The 17,604-nt window shown below is 37.5% G+C and overlaps 2 protein-coding genes across 4 annotated transcripts in view; one reads left to right on the top strand and one right to left on the bottom strand.

The window, feature by feature from the left end:
* Window positions 1–15,679, bottom strand: part of LOC113239400 (SWI/SNF complex subunit SMARCC2) — a 28,501-nt gene extending 12,822 nt beyond the window's left edge. For 2 of the 3 annotated variants that reach the window (XM_026476393.1, XM_026476395.1), the window contains exons 1-6: window positions 15,428–15,679; window positions 15,151–15,270; window positions 4,304–4,417; window positions 2,789–2,957; window positions 1,595–1,749; window positions 366–509 (exon numbers count right to left, since the gene is read on the bottom strand). In XM_026476393.1, the coding sequence (XP_026332178.1) occupies window positions 366–509; window positions 1,595–1,749; window positions 2,789–2,957; window positions 4,304–4,417; window positions 15,151–15,270; window positions 15,428–15,544 (819 nt within the window). In that variant the 5' untranslated portion in view covers window positions 15,545–15,679. The remainder of the gene's footprint in view (window positions 1–365; window positions 510–1,594; window positions 1,750–2,788; window positions 2,958–4,303; window positions 4,418–15,150; window positions 15,271–15,427) is intronic. The other variant, XM_026476394.1, reaches the window with a different exon arrangement.
* On the top strand, window positions 8,656–14,777 carry LOC113239401 (regucalcin-like). The gene is made up of 6 exons (XM_026476396.1): window positions 8,656–8,814; window positions 10,373–10,508; window positions 11,444–11,647; window positions 11,916–12,134; window positions 12,692–12,804; window positions 14,509–14,777. Exons 1-6 carry the CDS (start codon window positions 8,725–8,727, stop codon window positions 14,755–14,757), a joined length of 1,011 nt encoding a protein of 336 aa, XP_026332181.1. The 5' UTR covers window positions 8,656–8,724; the 3' UTR covers window positions 14,758–14,777.
* Window positions 15,680–17,604: the final 1,925 nt, after the last annotated feature.

Below are 17,604 nucleotides of genomic sequence, written 5' to 3'. Positions count from 1 at the left end.
GTTGCAGTGCCACTCAAAATTTTAAATCGCAAAGATCTGAAGAGCACTGCCACTGCCCCCATCGCTCTGAGACATAAGTTGACAAGTCCCATGTGCCTGTAATTTCACCAGCACCCTTAACCTTCAAAACCGGAACACAGTAATGCTGACATTACTGCTTGGCGGCAGAAATAAGTAAGGTGGCAGTACTACCCTGGACGAACTCTTTCACAAGGAGCTCTATACTACTTAACAACAGTTATTTATTGGTATATATTATATACGTTCTGTCATATTGTTTTATAACAAATCATTGTTTGTAGTGAAATGTCTACGCTACAGTGCAGGAAATAGAAGAGTAAAGTTTCACATTTATAAAAATGTACCTTCTTCTTGCCAGCGACATCGACTTCGTAATCCTCTTCGTTCATCCACTCGTTGTACTGCGGCAGGTCGAGGGCCCACGTGGCCGACACTCGCCACGGCTCCGAACGAAGGCACTCCCAGCTTACTGTCTCGGGTACATCGACCTGGGATCGCCGGCAATTGGTTTTAAACTGCTATAGAGTGGTTACACACGGCGATCGATGCAATCGCTTATAAATGCAAAGTGCAGCTGCTTACAATCGCGCGTGTGTGTAAAGGTAGGCGATTTGCGACTGCACCGCGTTTGCATGCTACACGCTGCTAAAAGTTAACCGTTTTTCTAATCGAAATTTGAAGTAAAAATATTTACAAAAATTGTTCTAAGTGAAATACGTGGCACGACTATCTGTCGTAGACGTTTATTTTATCGTCGAACGACTATCTTGTCTAGCTGTTCCCACTAAATCGTGTCGACAATTTATCGGTTCACGGCAGCCGCCATGTTGTTTGCACGACAGTATCGTTTGAAAGCTGCGATTATCTGTCGTCACATTTTTATCGTGGCGTTTTGTTTATCATCAGACGACTGTCGTTCTAGCCTTCCCATTGACACGACAGTCTGTCGTCGTAACGTCAAATAAGTCGTGAACGACAGTTAATCGTGTACTATATGTGAACAAGCCACAACACCTTAATGCACGACTACCTGTCGTCACGACATAATGGGAACGCGCCATTATGCCAAAATTTTAATTTCGCTTTCTGGAATAAACAGATATTCTACTGTAATAGACTGACAAATACTGAAGTGGTAACGTTAGGACAACAACCATGACTATTCTTTAAGATCAAAGTGAAATGCCTGTGGCTGGAATGCCCTCAAAACCGGATTAAACAAAGCTGTTGTAGGCCTGACCCTTAGAGCATTCAGCCAACCGGAGGCCATCGATGGGTTAACCTCTCTACGAAGGAAGTGAGACCGGGCACTTATACTGTTTACATAAAACCAGTAGCCACGCGTTACGGGCCACTTGTTGGGAAGTAGTAAGCACTATACAATGTTTCATCAAAATTCCGAACTGTAGTATGTTTTATTGTAAAAAAGATTTGAAACGTATCACTAAGAATTATATATATATATCTATATATATAGAACTGTGCAGAACATTTTGTTAATGACTCTCTGCAATACATCTTTCCATGTCTAGTAATTATTAGATTTAACAAAAATAGCAATGGAACATGTTACCGGTAAGTCGGTCGCAGCCCACGTATCGTGGCTGTCCGGCATGTAGTACCAATGGATAAGCACGTTGTTCCCGCGACGAAAGACCGGCCGCGCGTACTCTTCCTCCAACGGATCAACCGCAGGGTACACGATGTGAGTCGCGTCCTCTTCCTCCTCTGTAAAACACATAACATTCTAATTATAATAATAAAATAATTTTAAATAATAATAGCTAGCTAAACAATACACTAATTACATGACCTGAGAACTAAAAAAATCCCTGTACTATAACCACAAGAGCAAAATTTACTCTGGTGCACTACCCACAACACCTAGATCAGAACCAATTTCGGAAATCCAACGAGGCAATGCTGCCAGTATAATGGGAACTTTTGAGCCGGCCACGATACAGGGCGGGACTTTTTTGTTTAGGAATTGTTGAATTAATCTCTTGCAAATCCCAGTTTTTTTATAGTATTGACGAATCCCAGTGCTGATCTTTAGGTTGTAAATTTGACTATTTCACATGCAATTTGTTTACCTATAAATAAATGAATTGTGACATGTAGAAAAGCTCATTTCCAAAATTGATGCTATCGCGAATCGAACTAGGGACCTCCACATCTAGCGGCGACAGTGCAAAACGTCGATTGACCGAGGTTGTCAAATATATCTTCATATCGTGCAAGATACACAAACTGAGTAGATAAATAATGTAGTCTTATGTATTTATCTAAAGGACCGTTTAAACGGGGTCAATTGACGAGCCATTCCATTAAGCCAAGCCATTACTGGCGTCGTATAAATAGAGACAATTATGGAGTGTCTGCAGACCAGTGATAAACACAATCCACTAAATTAGAACGATTTTAAATTTTTCGGGCCAATACCTACCCCCACCACACGTGCATTGAGTCGGCCCATGTAAATGGCCTTGTGTAAACTTGCGTCCTCAGCCACTCCACTAGTTGCCTTGGCGTTTAATAAAGAATCTTTAAGAAACTTATTGTAATACTGGCTGTAGTATAAAAGGGAGTTGCGAATTTCGCACTTTTCACTAGCCTGGCTTAATGGCTTGACTTTGTGAAATGGCTCGTCAGTTTGCTCCGTGTAAATGGGCCATTATTGTATATTGTATAGAAACGGGCGCTTGCATTACTAATTTATAAACTAAATTTGTATGCTGGGCCTGACAGTGTTTTGGTCTATACTCACCACAAATTTCACCCTGATGGTTGACCACAATGTCCTTGACCTTATTCGCAGTTGACTTGTCGACATCGGGGCGAATGAATACACACGGAGAGCGAATCAACTCCGCACTCACCAGTGCAGACTCGATCTCCATCATCATTTGCACGTTCAAGTCCTTCCGAGATGGATTCTGCAAACGGGGGACCGGGGAAGGAGGAAGAAACAACTATAAGTTAATAATTGCGCAGAGATAATTCAAGAGAATAGTAGTGCAGAGCTGACGCGTGGTGGACGGTGATAAAGGGTTATGTTCAGTGTTGTTCAACGCTTGCAAACGTGCTCTTCAGTGCATTAATCGGACATCATAAGGAACTCCTAATGTCTTCATAAAAAAATAACAAATAATAAAATAACAGCAAATAGTTCTTAATAATAATAATAATAAAGATTTTGTCATTTTTAAGTTACTGAATGTCACGATGTTTGACCACCATGATATTAATTTATTTTTGTGAAATTACTCCACTAGTTTGTTATAATTATTAATACAAAGATCGAACTCTTAGAAAAAATTCCTTCAATCCGGCTGCATTCGAACCAACGTCTGATTTTTGAATTAATAATTAAATAATAATTTGTTAATACGAACACAACAAAAAAAAAAGAAATGAAACGTAAAACATGCACACAAAATAATGTGAGTTTCAAAACCCATTTTGTATTAGTGACAAAACACAAATAGTGGTTACGTTATATCTTTCGAAGTACGGAATATGGAAAACGCACAGTACAATGTATTTACAACAAAATCCACACTTAAGTCCCAAAGGATGGCACTTGCATGAAATGGCATAGAGAGGCATGTGGAAACATCACCAGGCCAGGTTTGGATAGTAGTTATAGGTACCCTGTGTATAGAAGTGTAGTTTGTTGTGAACTGAACATTTGGAAACTTTGTAACAAAAAGATTTTGAACGTATGAGCTTACACAAGCTTATATTATCTCGTAATTGAATTTAATTTAAATACAGTCGTTTATTTTACAACGTATGTCTATATCGATATATATATATATACGTTTCAATGGAACAGTTCCATCGTGTAAACATAATTATATTAAGATGCGTGTGTGATAGGTCGTATTGTCTACAGCCGTGCTTTTGGACAGTATGTGGTGTTACAGAGATTATGACGACTATAGTCGAACGTGTGCAGTGTACCTTTGTTAATGAAGTAGATCCTCACGTGCTAGTGGGCTTACGACACGCGTATGAAGGCTAGGCACTAATTCAAAATTTCTTCTATCTCAACTATTCACTTCTACAATTGGTTAAAAATGAACGTACGTTGTTATAAATCATCCAAATCCCTATATTTCCTCACATTTATTTACTTTGCGGCAAAAGGTCACATCCAAATGTTGCAAAGGTATCCGACATACGCGTGTCATATGGGGTTTGTTACAGAGCCGCATGGTGCGGGATCTGGCGGGCGGCTGCGGGCGGTGAGCGAGGCGGCGTGCGGGGGGGTGCATACCTTACCGACCTGGAAGTCGAACTTGCGCCACCGTTGCTCCGACTTGAAGCGGAACATGGTGGCCAGCACCACGCATAGGCCGCCACTAGGCTTCATGTCCATGAACACTTTCATCTGGAACAATCGAGAATTGTTAACATAATCGCGTATTACTAAATCTAAGATACATAATATTTAAGAACAGCCACTTCATTATTCGTCTATTTTTTTTTTATAATAATAACGCACACACTCAACATAGCCCCGCACCTAGGGAAACCCTGTGTCGCGGGTGTCATGGACACACACGTACACAACTATAAATTACACCCAAACTCACAAGAGAAATAAAGGCAGGCCATACAAATATTTCTCCCGGCCCGGGAATCGCACCTGGGACCTCTGCGTGACAGGCGTAGTGACCGTTCGGCCATGGAGGCAGTTGATATCAAATGACAGGACGAACAAGTCGTGCGCCTGGTGGTAAACGACACCCTTATCCGTAACAGTTGCCACTCAGAGCTTTAAATCGCACAGATCTGAAGGGCACTGCCACAGCTCCCGTCACCTTGATAACCAAGTTCCGTGTGCATTTAATTTCACCAGCACCCTTACCCTTAAAAACCGGTAATGTAATTTGAATGTTATCTGTTTTTTGTCCATATAATAAATAAACAAACTCATCAAGTAGCAGAACCTTCTTTCTTGAGGGCGGTTAAAAATGGCAAAAGAGACGACAGCGCGTTAATTACAGTTCATGGTTCGTGCGAAGTATAAACTCATTGTGATACTTATATGGTTTGCCATGTGATAATTCGCAGTTATTGTCTTGAAGAGATGGCCATGGTTAAGTTATAAAAGGGGACCAGTGTCTAATGCAGACGTGTAGATAACCAAATCACATAGCACTTTACGATTATTATTGCAAACTCTTAGTGCGTTAAAGTTCAAACGGTACCTATTTTTAATATTGAAATTTTTTATTCTAAAGTAATGGGTTGGCTAAAAAGTATTTGCAGCTTATGCCACTAGCTAACTTTAAATAAAAAAATACTTTTTTCTTTTAAAATGTGAAGGCCGAGTCTTTTACATCGTACCGGTTTTTAAATCGTACCACTTCTAAATTTCTTAGAACTGCTAGTGAATCGTAGTATCGTATTTTCATATGGCCTGTGGAATTACCTCACGATAATTCAAACTTACACACATCTTTACAAAGCCGTCAAAATTTCAGTTAGGTTGTGATGTGACACATTATCCACCTTATTCGCCCGGTACAGCCTCTGCAGATTGTCACTTGTTACGGTCCTTATAAAATTTATTGAATGGACACTACTTTGATAACACAGATTATCAAACGCCACTGAAACTTTTGATGCAATTGCAGGCACATAGGACTTGTTGTATCAGGGTGACAGGTGGTGGTGCCCGTCAGATCTTTGCAATTTAAAGCACTGCAACCGTTATGGACAGGCGTGTCGCTGACCATCAAGTGCGCGACTTGTTCGTCCTATTACATGGTATCATAAAAAAATCTAAAGAGTTAAAATACATGGCCAATACATAATTGATTAAATACTTTACAATATTCTAGTATATATTGTCTTAAACTCCGAGATATTATTTTTCCTTCACTACATTGAACCATAATACAAGCTTTCGTTCATAATGTTGACACGGAAGTGAAGATGCTGGCATAAAGCAAGCCAATCAACGAAGTCCATAAAAATATAACTTCCCAAGATTAAGATTCTTCCTGAGATTTATAAAACAAACTTCGACTAAACAAAAATGACGAGTTAAGCAAGTTTTTCGTACACGCAACACGAACATGGCCTAAGTTTAAGCAAGAAGTTACGAAATAAAACTGATTAATTTAATTTTTTGCTTAAACTTAAGTTCGTTTACTAAATACAAAAAACTTTAATAGCTCGCCATATTTGCTCAATCGAAGTCTAAATTCGATTTATAAATCTCAGTCTTTAAATAAATTTTCAATAAACTGTCATTGAGGTTCTTAGTTAAATGCATCTAAATTTTAAATCTGAGCGCAACCGCTACCGTCAAGCTTGATCGTTTTGCTGGAGGGCAATTGTACAAAAAACCAAAGTTAAAAGGTTCAACAACGACCCATTTTGTGGCGGTCACGGATCCATGCAACCGTCACGCGGAAGTCTCGCCGACAAGGCCTCTAATTACGCTTAAGAAGTAATTTTACCATGGACCTCGTTAATTGTGTTATATTTTATGCAAGTTTCTTCGCTTTCTGTGACAATACTCTTGCGACATACTCGTAAGTTGTATTGTATGCAGATCTTCACGGCAACACTGAGAAAACTATCAACATCGCATCATCTTCATAAAAACGTTTACATAATATATTATATAAAAGTGAATGTTCGGGTCTCCTCCAACGAGAGAGCTCCTTGTGAAAGAGTTTGTCCAGGAAAGTACTGCCTGCCACCTTGCACATATTTGCCGTAAAGCAAGAAAGTGAGCATTGTAGCACTCCTGTTTTGAAGGGTAAAGGTGCCTGGTGAAATTACAAGCATTTGGGACTTGAGAACTTATGTCTCAGGTAGACGGGCGAACAGACAGTGCCCCTCAGATCTTCGTGATTTAAAGCTCTAATGGCAATGCAATTGCTATGGACAAGCGTATCGCTAACCACCAAGCGCACGCCTGTTCGTCCCGTTATCTGGTACCATAAAAAAAACTAACACACAAATTTCTTCCAATGGTATTGCAACGCATATTTGGATGTCACATTGGTGATCAGGTATACACGTCATCTTCCCACTTTCCACTTGATGTGTTAGTATTTATTTCGTCTAACTTTAACTTCATAATTTCAGTTTTATCTAACGTCAACATATTGTTTACGTTTTGCTCAATAATGCATTATGTACAAAATCGAAGCGTTACCAACATTGACTTACAAATAAAAGTCAATGGTTACCACCTTAAAAAGGGAACACACGAGGAGAAAGTTTTCGCGCGGCTGCCACGCGGTCGAAGAGCGGATTCCGCGGCGCCCGCCGCGCGGGTTAAGCGCGATGAAATTCGTGTAATATAAACGCGCCCTAAGGGTACTTTTTGCTTTGTTCGGCGACAGTTGTACGTTACATAATGAAAATAAAGTTCATTATGCTACGTTTGCAAGAATCCTCCATTCCGCGGCAATGTAAATTGAGCCATAGTTCAGGAAATACCCAAGTTTGTGGCAAGGCAACTGATATGGTTGTCTGGTAGATACATTAATTATTACAGAAGCGCGAGTGAATTACTCGGCCTTTTCTCCAATCGATACGTATAAAATTTGAAACTAGGCTAAATAATACAGTTCTACAGATCATGACAAAGCTCAAATTTTGAATTACTATTATGACATGAGATAATTGAAGTCAAAAATGAATGGAAAAATACTTTAAAATTATAATTGTAATTCTAACTCTGCCTTTCACCTACCTCTCTTACCATTCAATATTATATTAAACATTGTATACACGCAAAAATAAACGATGTTGCATAAATTCAAGGCAAGCTCAAATGTATTTTTAAAATTTCCATTAAATAATGATTAAGCATCCATTGTTACGACGAATATGACTGTTGTGCACAGATAGTGTCAAGCGAATAACCAATGTCATGGACCTTCTATAAGTAACGTAGCTTAGTTTATGTACACTATTATTTACTTTTATTAATACCTTGTTAAGAAATTAAAAAAAATATTTTCATACAAATAAAGACATTTTTTGTTAGTATAATTCCATAAACAAACTTGTAAAAAAAATCCATTTGTATCGGCAGTAGAGTATAACATTGCTTAATACTTCTAGCAATAGAGTGGCTTGTTGTAACCCATATTTTGTCTTTTGTCTCTATATTTTCGTTGTATGTGCAAGAAATAATAAGTTTATATTCTATCCTCGAAACGAAAAAAGGTACCGCTCATTTTTATCAAAATCGATATATAGTATGGTATAAGTTAAAAAAAACTATAATAATAAAAAAACTATTACAATACAATGAAAGCTTCTCTATAAAAATGTGTTTTATGCATATTTAACGTAAATAAACAACATAATATCAAAAAGATATTTCAACTAGTCTTTTTAGAAGAGAAACTTACAACTCTTTAAAATGATTTATCTCCGAATTTTGAATTTGCTACTTGTGTCTTTCTTGTTTTTCCGATGGTAGCATTGAACAGTCCGTGAAATAAACCTAAAAACATCAACATCATAATGCATTGAACGTGCAAGTAATTCAATATTAGTAATTGATCAATCAATAGAGACTTGTACTGTAGAGCGCGCCCAACCCTGGTTTGGTTACACTTACTTGCTCAAGTATCTCCGACCGGTTATTTTGCGGCTAGACGCCTTTGCGGCCAGTGGTGCAAATAATTTTCAACAAATATATTCGATTAATAAAAAATGTCCTCAGTTACTAAAATACTTGTTTCGGCAATAATATTGGTTAACATCCATGGACATAGATCTGACACCACGCCTATTATAAAAGTGGTGAGTACCGATTTAGTTTTTTAACCGACTTCAAAAAAAGGAAGAGGTTCTCTATTCGTCTGTATGTTTTTTTGTACGTATGTTACGCGATAACTCCGCCATTTGTGAACCAATTTTGATGATTCTTTTTTTGTTGGAAAGAAGGTACCTCAGATGTGGTCACATTTAAATTTCAAGAAAATATTTCACCTCTAAGGGTGGCAAAATAGGGGATGAATGATGAAACTTTTGAGGTCGATTTTTTTAACCGGTGGTTAGGTTATTAAATACTCATGTGCTAAGAGTACGCTACAGTGTCACTAGATTAAAACAATGAAGTTAACTTATACAGCGTAAATGTTTGATTAACTTTCCATGGTCAATTGTTTGGCGGTCACAAGAGCTAAATGATTTCATACACACGTCAAAAGTTTTTGGGGTCAATTGCATATGAATTCTCATTTGCCTTTGATCCACCCCTACAAATTTTTGGGAAGAGTATTTTGAGTTTACAATTTATACTCTAGGAAGAGGTACTGGTCTCAACAGATAACATTTTAATTGTAAATTTGCAATGACCGGTTTTGACCGGATCACAAACATTTTTGCTTTCAATCATGAATGGTAACAATTTAAAATTAGTTAATATAAATGCATTGAAAAGCAGCAGAGCAGAGCAAATGCAGTCAACTCTCCATGGTCACGGTTGATTGTAAAGGGTCCGAAGAGTTGGTTTGTTTGAAAAAACAAATACACGCGATTTAAATCCGGAAAAATAAGTTTCATTTCCTATGCATTGAAACTAATTAATAATAAAATAATAATAAAAATATTTAATTACCAGACAACATACCAAAGTCCACAGTTTGCTTGTAGTAATAACATTAAACTATATTAGTAACCGTTGATTATAGGATATAAACACGTTGGAAATTTAAATCTTCAAAATCAAATGTCAAAACTTAACGTAACTGCCTCCATGGCCGAACGGTTACTATACTACCGGACTGCCAGGCTGAGGTTCCTGGTTCGACCCCCGGGCCGGGAGAAATATTTGTATGGTCTACAATTATTTCTCTCGTGAGATTGGGTGTAATTTGTGGTTATCTTATGAGTGTGTCCATGGCACCCGCGACACAGGGTTTCCCTAGTGCGAGGCTTTGTTGAGTGTGTGCGTTATTATTAATGTAATTAACACAGGTCATTAATCTGTTATTACAACGACTAGTAACATTATGAGCAACGAAAAATAACAGGTATTTAATGTACTAGTTTATTTTTATAGTAATAAGCCAAACGATAATGAACATTGGGATCATGGACCTTGAATGTCTATTCAACTCGATTATTGTGTAAAAAATGTTTAACTTTCACATGGACCGATACCTAATTACAAACATAATATACTCGCATATATGTATACACACATATACCTCAAAGTGGCGAATAATTTTAGATAATCTTATACATAGTTTTTAAGACATATTTTGACTCATATTAGTTGCTAGTAACTTCCGAACGATATGATAAAGTAACTATGTAGTTACTCTTTCACATCGTATTTGACTTTTTAATCCAGGTGGCGAGAGGAGGCGATCACTGCGAAGGGCCACACTGGTCGTCAGCGGAAAATGTGCTGTACTGGGTCGACATAACGTTGCAAAGAGTGCACCGACTTGACCCTGTCACGGGCAATGTCACAACGCGGGAAATAGGTAAACAGTACAACCTTCGGGTCGTTGTAGCTGTCAAACGTACGAAGGCTACTTAACGTTTTCTTTATAACTCTTAGGGTCACCTGTGTTGCAAAAGACCATGCAATCAATAAAGTAACGATTCTTGCACATTAAAAATTACAATGATAACATAGAACTGTAGTGTAAGTTAAGTGTAATATTAGAAGCTAACTTACGACAGGTGACTGTCTTCACAATTTAAAATTTCTTATAGTCAACCTTATGATAGAAAACCAAAAGATACAAATGGGGCGCAGCCAAAATTATCCACTAACAGATTCATCAATACCTATAATAAAATCGTAAAGCTGAATCTTTCCTTTCTATATGTTGAAATAAAAATTACGTAAATGTTTGCGCGTAGAAAATCGCAGGCGCAGCACGTTACAAATTAATATAGTATATATTAAGTCTTAATAATAATGTATACACAATTAATAAGAATAATATTTACTCATATATTTTATAATACAATTTAATAGGTTTCAGATTTACGCAAATAAGGTACATGAATAAAGAATTGTATGCAGAAGAAAAGTGATCTAAACAAATTAATCTAAATAGTACCTACTCGTATATGTGAGCTTGAAACAATATAGTTTCTCACCATTCCGATAAAACCCTATACATCTAACCATATATCAGTAATATTTATAACAATTAGTATTAAGTTAGGGACTTACCACATTTATTCACACGGAATCGCCTTGAGCCAGGCAGAAAACGTTTATGACCATGCAATAAGAGCGAAAAAGACGTTGCGCGTTTCGTTTCCGCTCGGATCGCCGACGCAAAACGCACAACAATATTTTCGCCTTTATTATATGGACATAAAGAACTATTTCTGACCGGCTTAATAATTCCGTGTCAATAAGTGTAGTCTGGTGACACACTCAATTACAATTTTCTCACAGGTTACGGACCAGTGACCCTGGTGGTGTCAGTGAAAGATAATCCCAATTTGGTGCTGATAACAAGTAGAACCGAGTTGTACTTTATGCAATGGGATGCTCCACCAGGCGACAGTGCTCTCCGGTTGCTTACTGCGGTGGATCTGGGGTTGCCTGATAACCGCGCAAATGATGGCAAGGTCGACGCCAGAGGCAGACTTTGGTTTGGTGAGATTTAGCCACTAACGCATGTGTACCATTCATGTACCTAACTTTCCGTTACAAATATTTTGACGACCTCTGTGGCCCAACGGTGAGCACTATGGGTGCTGGACGTGGAGGTACCGGGTTCGATGCCCGGTAGGACCAATTTGGGAAATGAATTTACTAAATTGGTTGCGGTTCGGGTGTTCTGGGTAGTGGCTGGAATGAGTGAATTTTGTTGATCTGGTACTCATAGCATAATATTTCCATTTTGAAAACGCAACCATTGCAGGTACAATGGGGAAGGAGGTGGATAATGAGGTCGACAAAGACCAAGCAACATTATATATGGTTAACGAGCATAACTACTTTCACCCTGCAACCAAACTGAAGCCTGTATCAATATCAAACGGCATCGCGTGGAGTACCGACAACAAATATATGTTCTATATAGACACACCTACGAGGAACATTGATGTATTCGATTTCAAATTGGAGACTGGCACTATACGTAAGAGTTTTGAACAGCTAGGTCACATGTTTTTTACATCTCACAGTTCGTACTAGATTAAGTATAACTTTTACTTAAATTTATACTAAATCTGGTAGGAAAACTTCATACATCATTAAGAACACTCGTTCTTAATGATGAATGAAGAAAACACTTTTATTTAAGACGCTAAATATGACTATGTTTATATTGTAATGGTTTAATTAACACAACTGCAAATCAGATACACAGCTTCACCAAATGCAAATCGCGCAAAAGCAGACAATGAGTTTTAGAAGCAAGCAAAAAGTCATTAATAATAATAACTTTAACCATAATATTTTGCATCAAGTAGGTAATCGCCAGCACTATAATGAGGTCATAAATTAATGTAGCAGCATTGTTGACAAATGTAAGTTTCATTTCATTACTTTGTCACAGAATCAAATTTAATCTCAGGAAAGTTTTTTCGCTGTCGCCAAATTGCATCCAAATTTGTTAGACACGTACACGTAATCAGTCTGAAAAATAGCTTTATATTGTTGTGTTATGACATTGAAAAATACAATATTTTCCAGGTAACAGAAGGACAATTTTCAGTTTCCAGTCAAAAAATGTCACTGGGTACCCTGATGGCATGACAATAGACAATGAAGGAAACCTGTGGGTTGCATGCTACGACGGTGGAAAGGTAATAAAAAAATTTGTGTTGTAACAAATAGTATATTCGACCTCAGGTCGAATATTGAATATTTACCCAGGAGCATTACGAAATATTCGGCAAACTATTCGGCCTGGTTAACGCAAATACCAAAATTGGCACAAAAATTATCACTTATTACTTTGGTTATGAGAAATAATTTAGTGCAATGAAAGAAAAATGTACTTTAATTTTAATGCTCACTATTTTTTTGAATCTAAAACTTAATACAAAAAGTAATCAGTTTGATCAACTTTCAAAAATTTAATTTTATTTCGGTTTACAAATAATGAGTACTTGTTTTTGTTAGTTAATTTTATCATGAGTAGTTTTCATTTCTTATCTATTCTTGATTGCTTAGAAACGTAACTTAGTTATTTAACTAACCTAACCCAACTTCAGTCACCCAAACTTCGAGGATTGTAGAAAACTGCATAACAATACTGAATACTCTTGGGAAAAGGAATAATGTAGTCCTGGCTTGGGTTCCTGGTCACTTTGATATCGAGGGTAATGAAGCAGCGGATGAACTGGCAAAGGCTGGTGCTAGGGAGGCCTTCATTGGCCCTGAGCCCTTTATAGGAATAGCACACAGCCTGGCAAAGCTCACTTTGCTGAAGGAGAGCTCACACATCTCCCGTGTTGTGTGTCTGCTGACTAAGGGTCTTGAGCATTCTAAAGCCCTGATAGCTGCCTTCAGTGCCAAACACTGTAGAGAAGCTCTATCACTGGACTAGAGCCTTAACAAAGCTTTGTGGCTTGAATAAGCACATGTAAATATTGTACAGAGAGAAAACAGAGAATGTAGATTCTACCATGAGGCGGACGAAACTCTTGTGCATCTCCTCACCCAGTGCTGCCCTCTGATGGGCGTAACAAGTTTCATACTGGGTAGGCACAGGCCACACCTAGAGGACATAAAGACTGTTGAAGCCAGGAAAGTCCTTCAGTTCCTTAAGGCTGTTGGTCTTGGTTCTGAGCTGTGATTAGTGGTGATCACAATAGATCATTTATGGTCGCAGTGATGAGGGGCCTCATAGGCCCCAAATGAAGCCACCCTAATAATAATAATAACTTAATTATTTTACATTTCCTTTGATTTTTTAGATATGGAAACATTTACATTAACATGATAATTTACTGTTTTTTCGTATTTCTTCTTCCTACTTTGTAATGTTTGGCATTCAATTGAATAGTATGCAAATATTTGTCAGGTAATAATGTAGTTTTGGCATAGCAATGTACATATATGTGTCACAAGAGTGTAATTATAGTCAAAGTGGCCACATGAGGTTTAAAAATAATCACCTTTTATAATATATGATAACACTTGCACCACATAAATTTACGACAACTAATACTGTTTCCTAAATGCTAAATTGGAAAAAGTATTCATATATTTGCAGGATGATTTTCATTTTAGTATGGGAGATAGTGAAAGTATTAATTATCATTCCATACAGGTGGCCACGCCTCGTATTATGCAATATAGCTTCACTGAGGAATTTCATAAGTTTATTGATTTGGCAACAGTCTATTATTATTAGCATAATAATTGCAAACCTCTCAATTCAAAGTCAATCCAATTGTTAGTAACATTTCTCTCCAAAATATATCAATGTCGCTAGGTTGCAGCAGAGTTCCAATCACATACATGTTAAACAATTCAAAGTTTAATTTATATTGATTGCACAGGTAATTAAAATAGACTCTCGCTCGGGGAAACTTGTGGAACAACACAAGCTACCAGCATCAAAGGTGACATCGGTAATGTGGGGAGGACATGACCTATCTACTCTATATGTGACAACAAGTCGCAGAGATCTTACGCAAGCGGAACTCGAACAACAGCCAGACGCAGGATCTGTCTTTGCCATAGAAGGAACTAGTTGTAAAGGTTTACCACAAAACCAATTTGTTTTTACCAATGCAGCTAATTATTAAGAGTTATACTAAAATAAACAGTGCATAATTGACAATTAATGTTATTTTTTCTTGAACTTCATCTAATAGAAGTGTATTTTATAACACTAGCAAACAAGTATTTCCAGCAACACATCTATCTCAACTTCAACTTCAACTTTCTATTGAATCCAACATTCGCCAACATCAGAGTTGAAAGACATGTAGTGCGGTGGTGAGATAGATTGCCGATTATTAAAAATTAAATGAAATATAACTCTGAATATTATTGCCATATATATTGACAAACCAAATTATTAAAAAGGGCAAACTCATCATATTATAAGTGTAATAAGTAATTCTACACCAGAACATCAGAAACAAAACTAGGCGTTATGGTAATGGAAGGTTATGTGTGGTAAAATGTGTACTCACTGGAAGCCTGAGGAAAGGTGGGTCAGAAGCATTCTTGCCCAGCTTGTTTTCCTGGTACTGGATTAACTGAATGACGAGTTGCGCAAGGCCTTCTTTCGTCGGAGGGTCCGTTTGGACGTGCTGAAATTACAAATATACAAATTTATTGGCACTTTGAGTATACATAATTAATGTGTTATAATACTTATAATCAATAAATTTAAGGTATAAACGAAAGTACATGAACCAGCAATGCGTATCGAGTACTCGGGTCAGATTAAAAACGTTTATATCATACCTTTTTGCAATTTTTCTGCAACCAAAGCCGGATTTGGTCGAACTGAGCAAGGCATTCCGCCGATTGAAAATATTCGATGTTTGGACCTCCATCCTTCTTAGGGCCTATAGTCGCCATCTTGATTACACCACGATATAATAATTTTTCAAATATATTTAAGCAATGCTGTATAACACAGTATTTATAACGATAAGTGAACAACGCTTTCACAAGTTTTGTGTGGGGTGGTATGCAAACTCACAGCCACTTCACGGCGTCGTTAGTTTTGACAATTTGACGTTTAGGTTTCAATGTTGCTATTTCCCAGAAACCAAACGGTACACAGGGTCTAGTCCCGTTTACCGTCCGATATTTGACCGAGCAAATTAAAAAACAATGTCACTTCACTTCACTTTTTATTTTTATGGCTCCATCAATATGAGAACTGATGATTTTGCCAATGTCACAGTTGAAAGAAAAAAAACGAAACAAAAAAATTTTTCGCTAAGCTCTAATAGGACATTAACCGGTGTTGGTAATTGTGAAGCTTCATTCGCATTGTCGAGTGTTACTTTGACAGTAAATTGTTTCGGACGGATGTCCGAACGACGAACGGGATTTCGCTCTGGACCTTTTGGAGGGAAAAGTGTCGTTTTTATTTTGACTTACAATTATTTTGTGAAATCTAGTTTAAAGTGGAATAGGATAGAGCTATTGTGCCTTATTAAAACGCGCAATTATACGAAGCTCGAACTAAAATACCCGTATCGGCCCGTTCTAAGCAATCCAAGCACGCCACCTCAAATTGCCTATCCTCTATGTGGCGGCCCTATTTCCAGAAACATAATTAAACGATGATGTGGCTCTAAGTACTTGTATCCAAGCCAAAATTATTAATAATAAGCGAACGGCGAACGCAGATCACGGGAGTAGACCACTAGACACGGAATGCATTTTAATTTCGAATTTGTTTCGTAATTTGGGATTCGAGTACTTCAGTCGAAATAGTTCAGAGTTCTCTAGAGCCACATAACTAAATCTATGAGAGCCACTAAAGAAAATTAAGACGCTTATTAATTTAGCAAACTATGGCTCACAAACTATGATTATGACTTAGCTGCAATGATTTGAATTGGGGTGGCAGGCCCTAGGCTTTTTTTAATGTTAATGTGAGATTGTTCAAAATAGCTCGGCTTCATATTTGTTGTTACGTTTACATACCTATGTTTCATTATCACCGGGACACGCAGCGGTTGCAATGCCGGTCGTACCACTATAAAACCAATCCAAAAATATGACAGGATGTGTTTCGCATCATCACTCCTCATTGTTGGTGAGGTGGATCTCTATGTATGTGTATCATGCCTGTATGCTTAGAATAAAAACGCATAGAATGATAGTTTCAAATCAAAGGAACTGTCACAAGTGAGGCAAAAATCAAATTCATGTAGGCTAGTTTTAGTAGTAGGTTAATTTTCGGTTTTAGTGAATATTTATATAAAAATACAAGTTGAAACGCGTTACTTCCTTGAGGAATGTGATATTAGTATCTATTTTATGTTTGTCTGACGTATTTTTACACTCATTTACCGCACATTTCGTCATTTTTAGCTAAAATTCTTGTGCTGTTCACGGTGCAAGTTGACCTTGAGCACTGATGGCCCGCCCGCTCGTGTGGAGGCCCATTGGGTGCGCTTCAATTTGCCTCACTTAGTGTGTGCGGGCTAGGTTTCTATGCGTTATTATTCTAAGCCTGTATGTATATGTGTAGTAAGACCACTAGTCAAGAGCAAATCTTATCATGTAGGTAATTTTTGTATATAATAAACCCATAATAAATTGAAAAATACTGAAATGGTGAAAGTAAATTTATTTGTGATGTTTCACTTAATAATATAAAAATAGTACAAAATCAATAAGTAAAAAAAGGAACAAAAAAAATATTTTTTGCACTTATTCGTAATTTAGAAACTCAATTTTTTTTTAAAAAAAAAAAAGCAGGAAGGAAGTTTTTATTGACCTTTCGTTGGACTCCATTTTGCTTTAATAGCAGGATGTTCCTTGCTCTTATTGGTATCCCTCTTAGTGCAAGTTTATATTTTCTCGTGCTCTGTAAGCAGGGGCTCCGTAGCTAGAGTGGGCCTTAGCGAGACTGCCGGATACTACAGATGGTGAACAGCCGAGGAGCAGCGGGATGG

This window comes from Hyposmocoma kahamanoa, unplaced genomic scaffold, assembly GCF_003589595.1.
Source record: "Hyposmocoma kahamanoa isolate Upper Pololo Valley unplaced genomic scaffold, ASM358959v1 99879, whole genome shotgun sequence".
Classification (NCBI taxonomy): domain Eukaryota; kingdom Metazoa; phylum Arthropoda; class Insecta; order Lepidoptera; family Cosmopterigidae; genus Hyposmocoma; species Hyposmocoma kahamanoa.
Note: the sequence above shows the minus strand (reverse complement) of the source record. Positions and strands in the feature narration are given on the sequence as shown.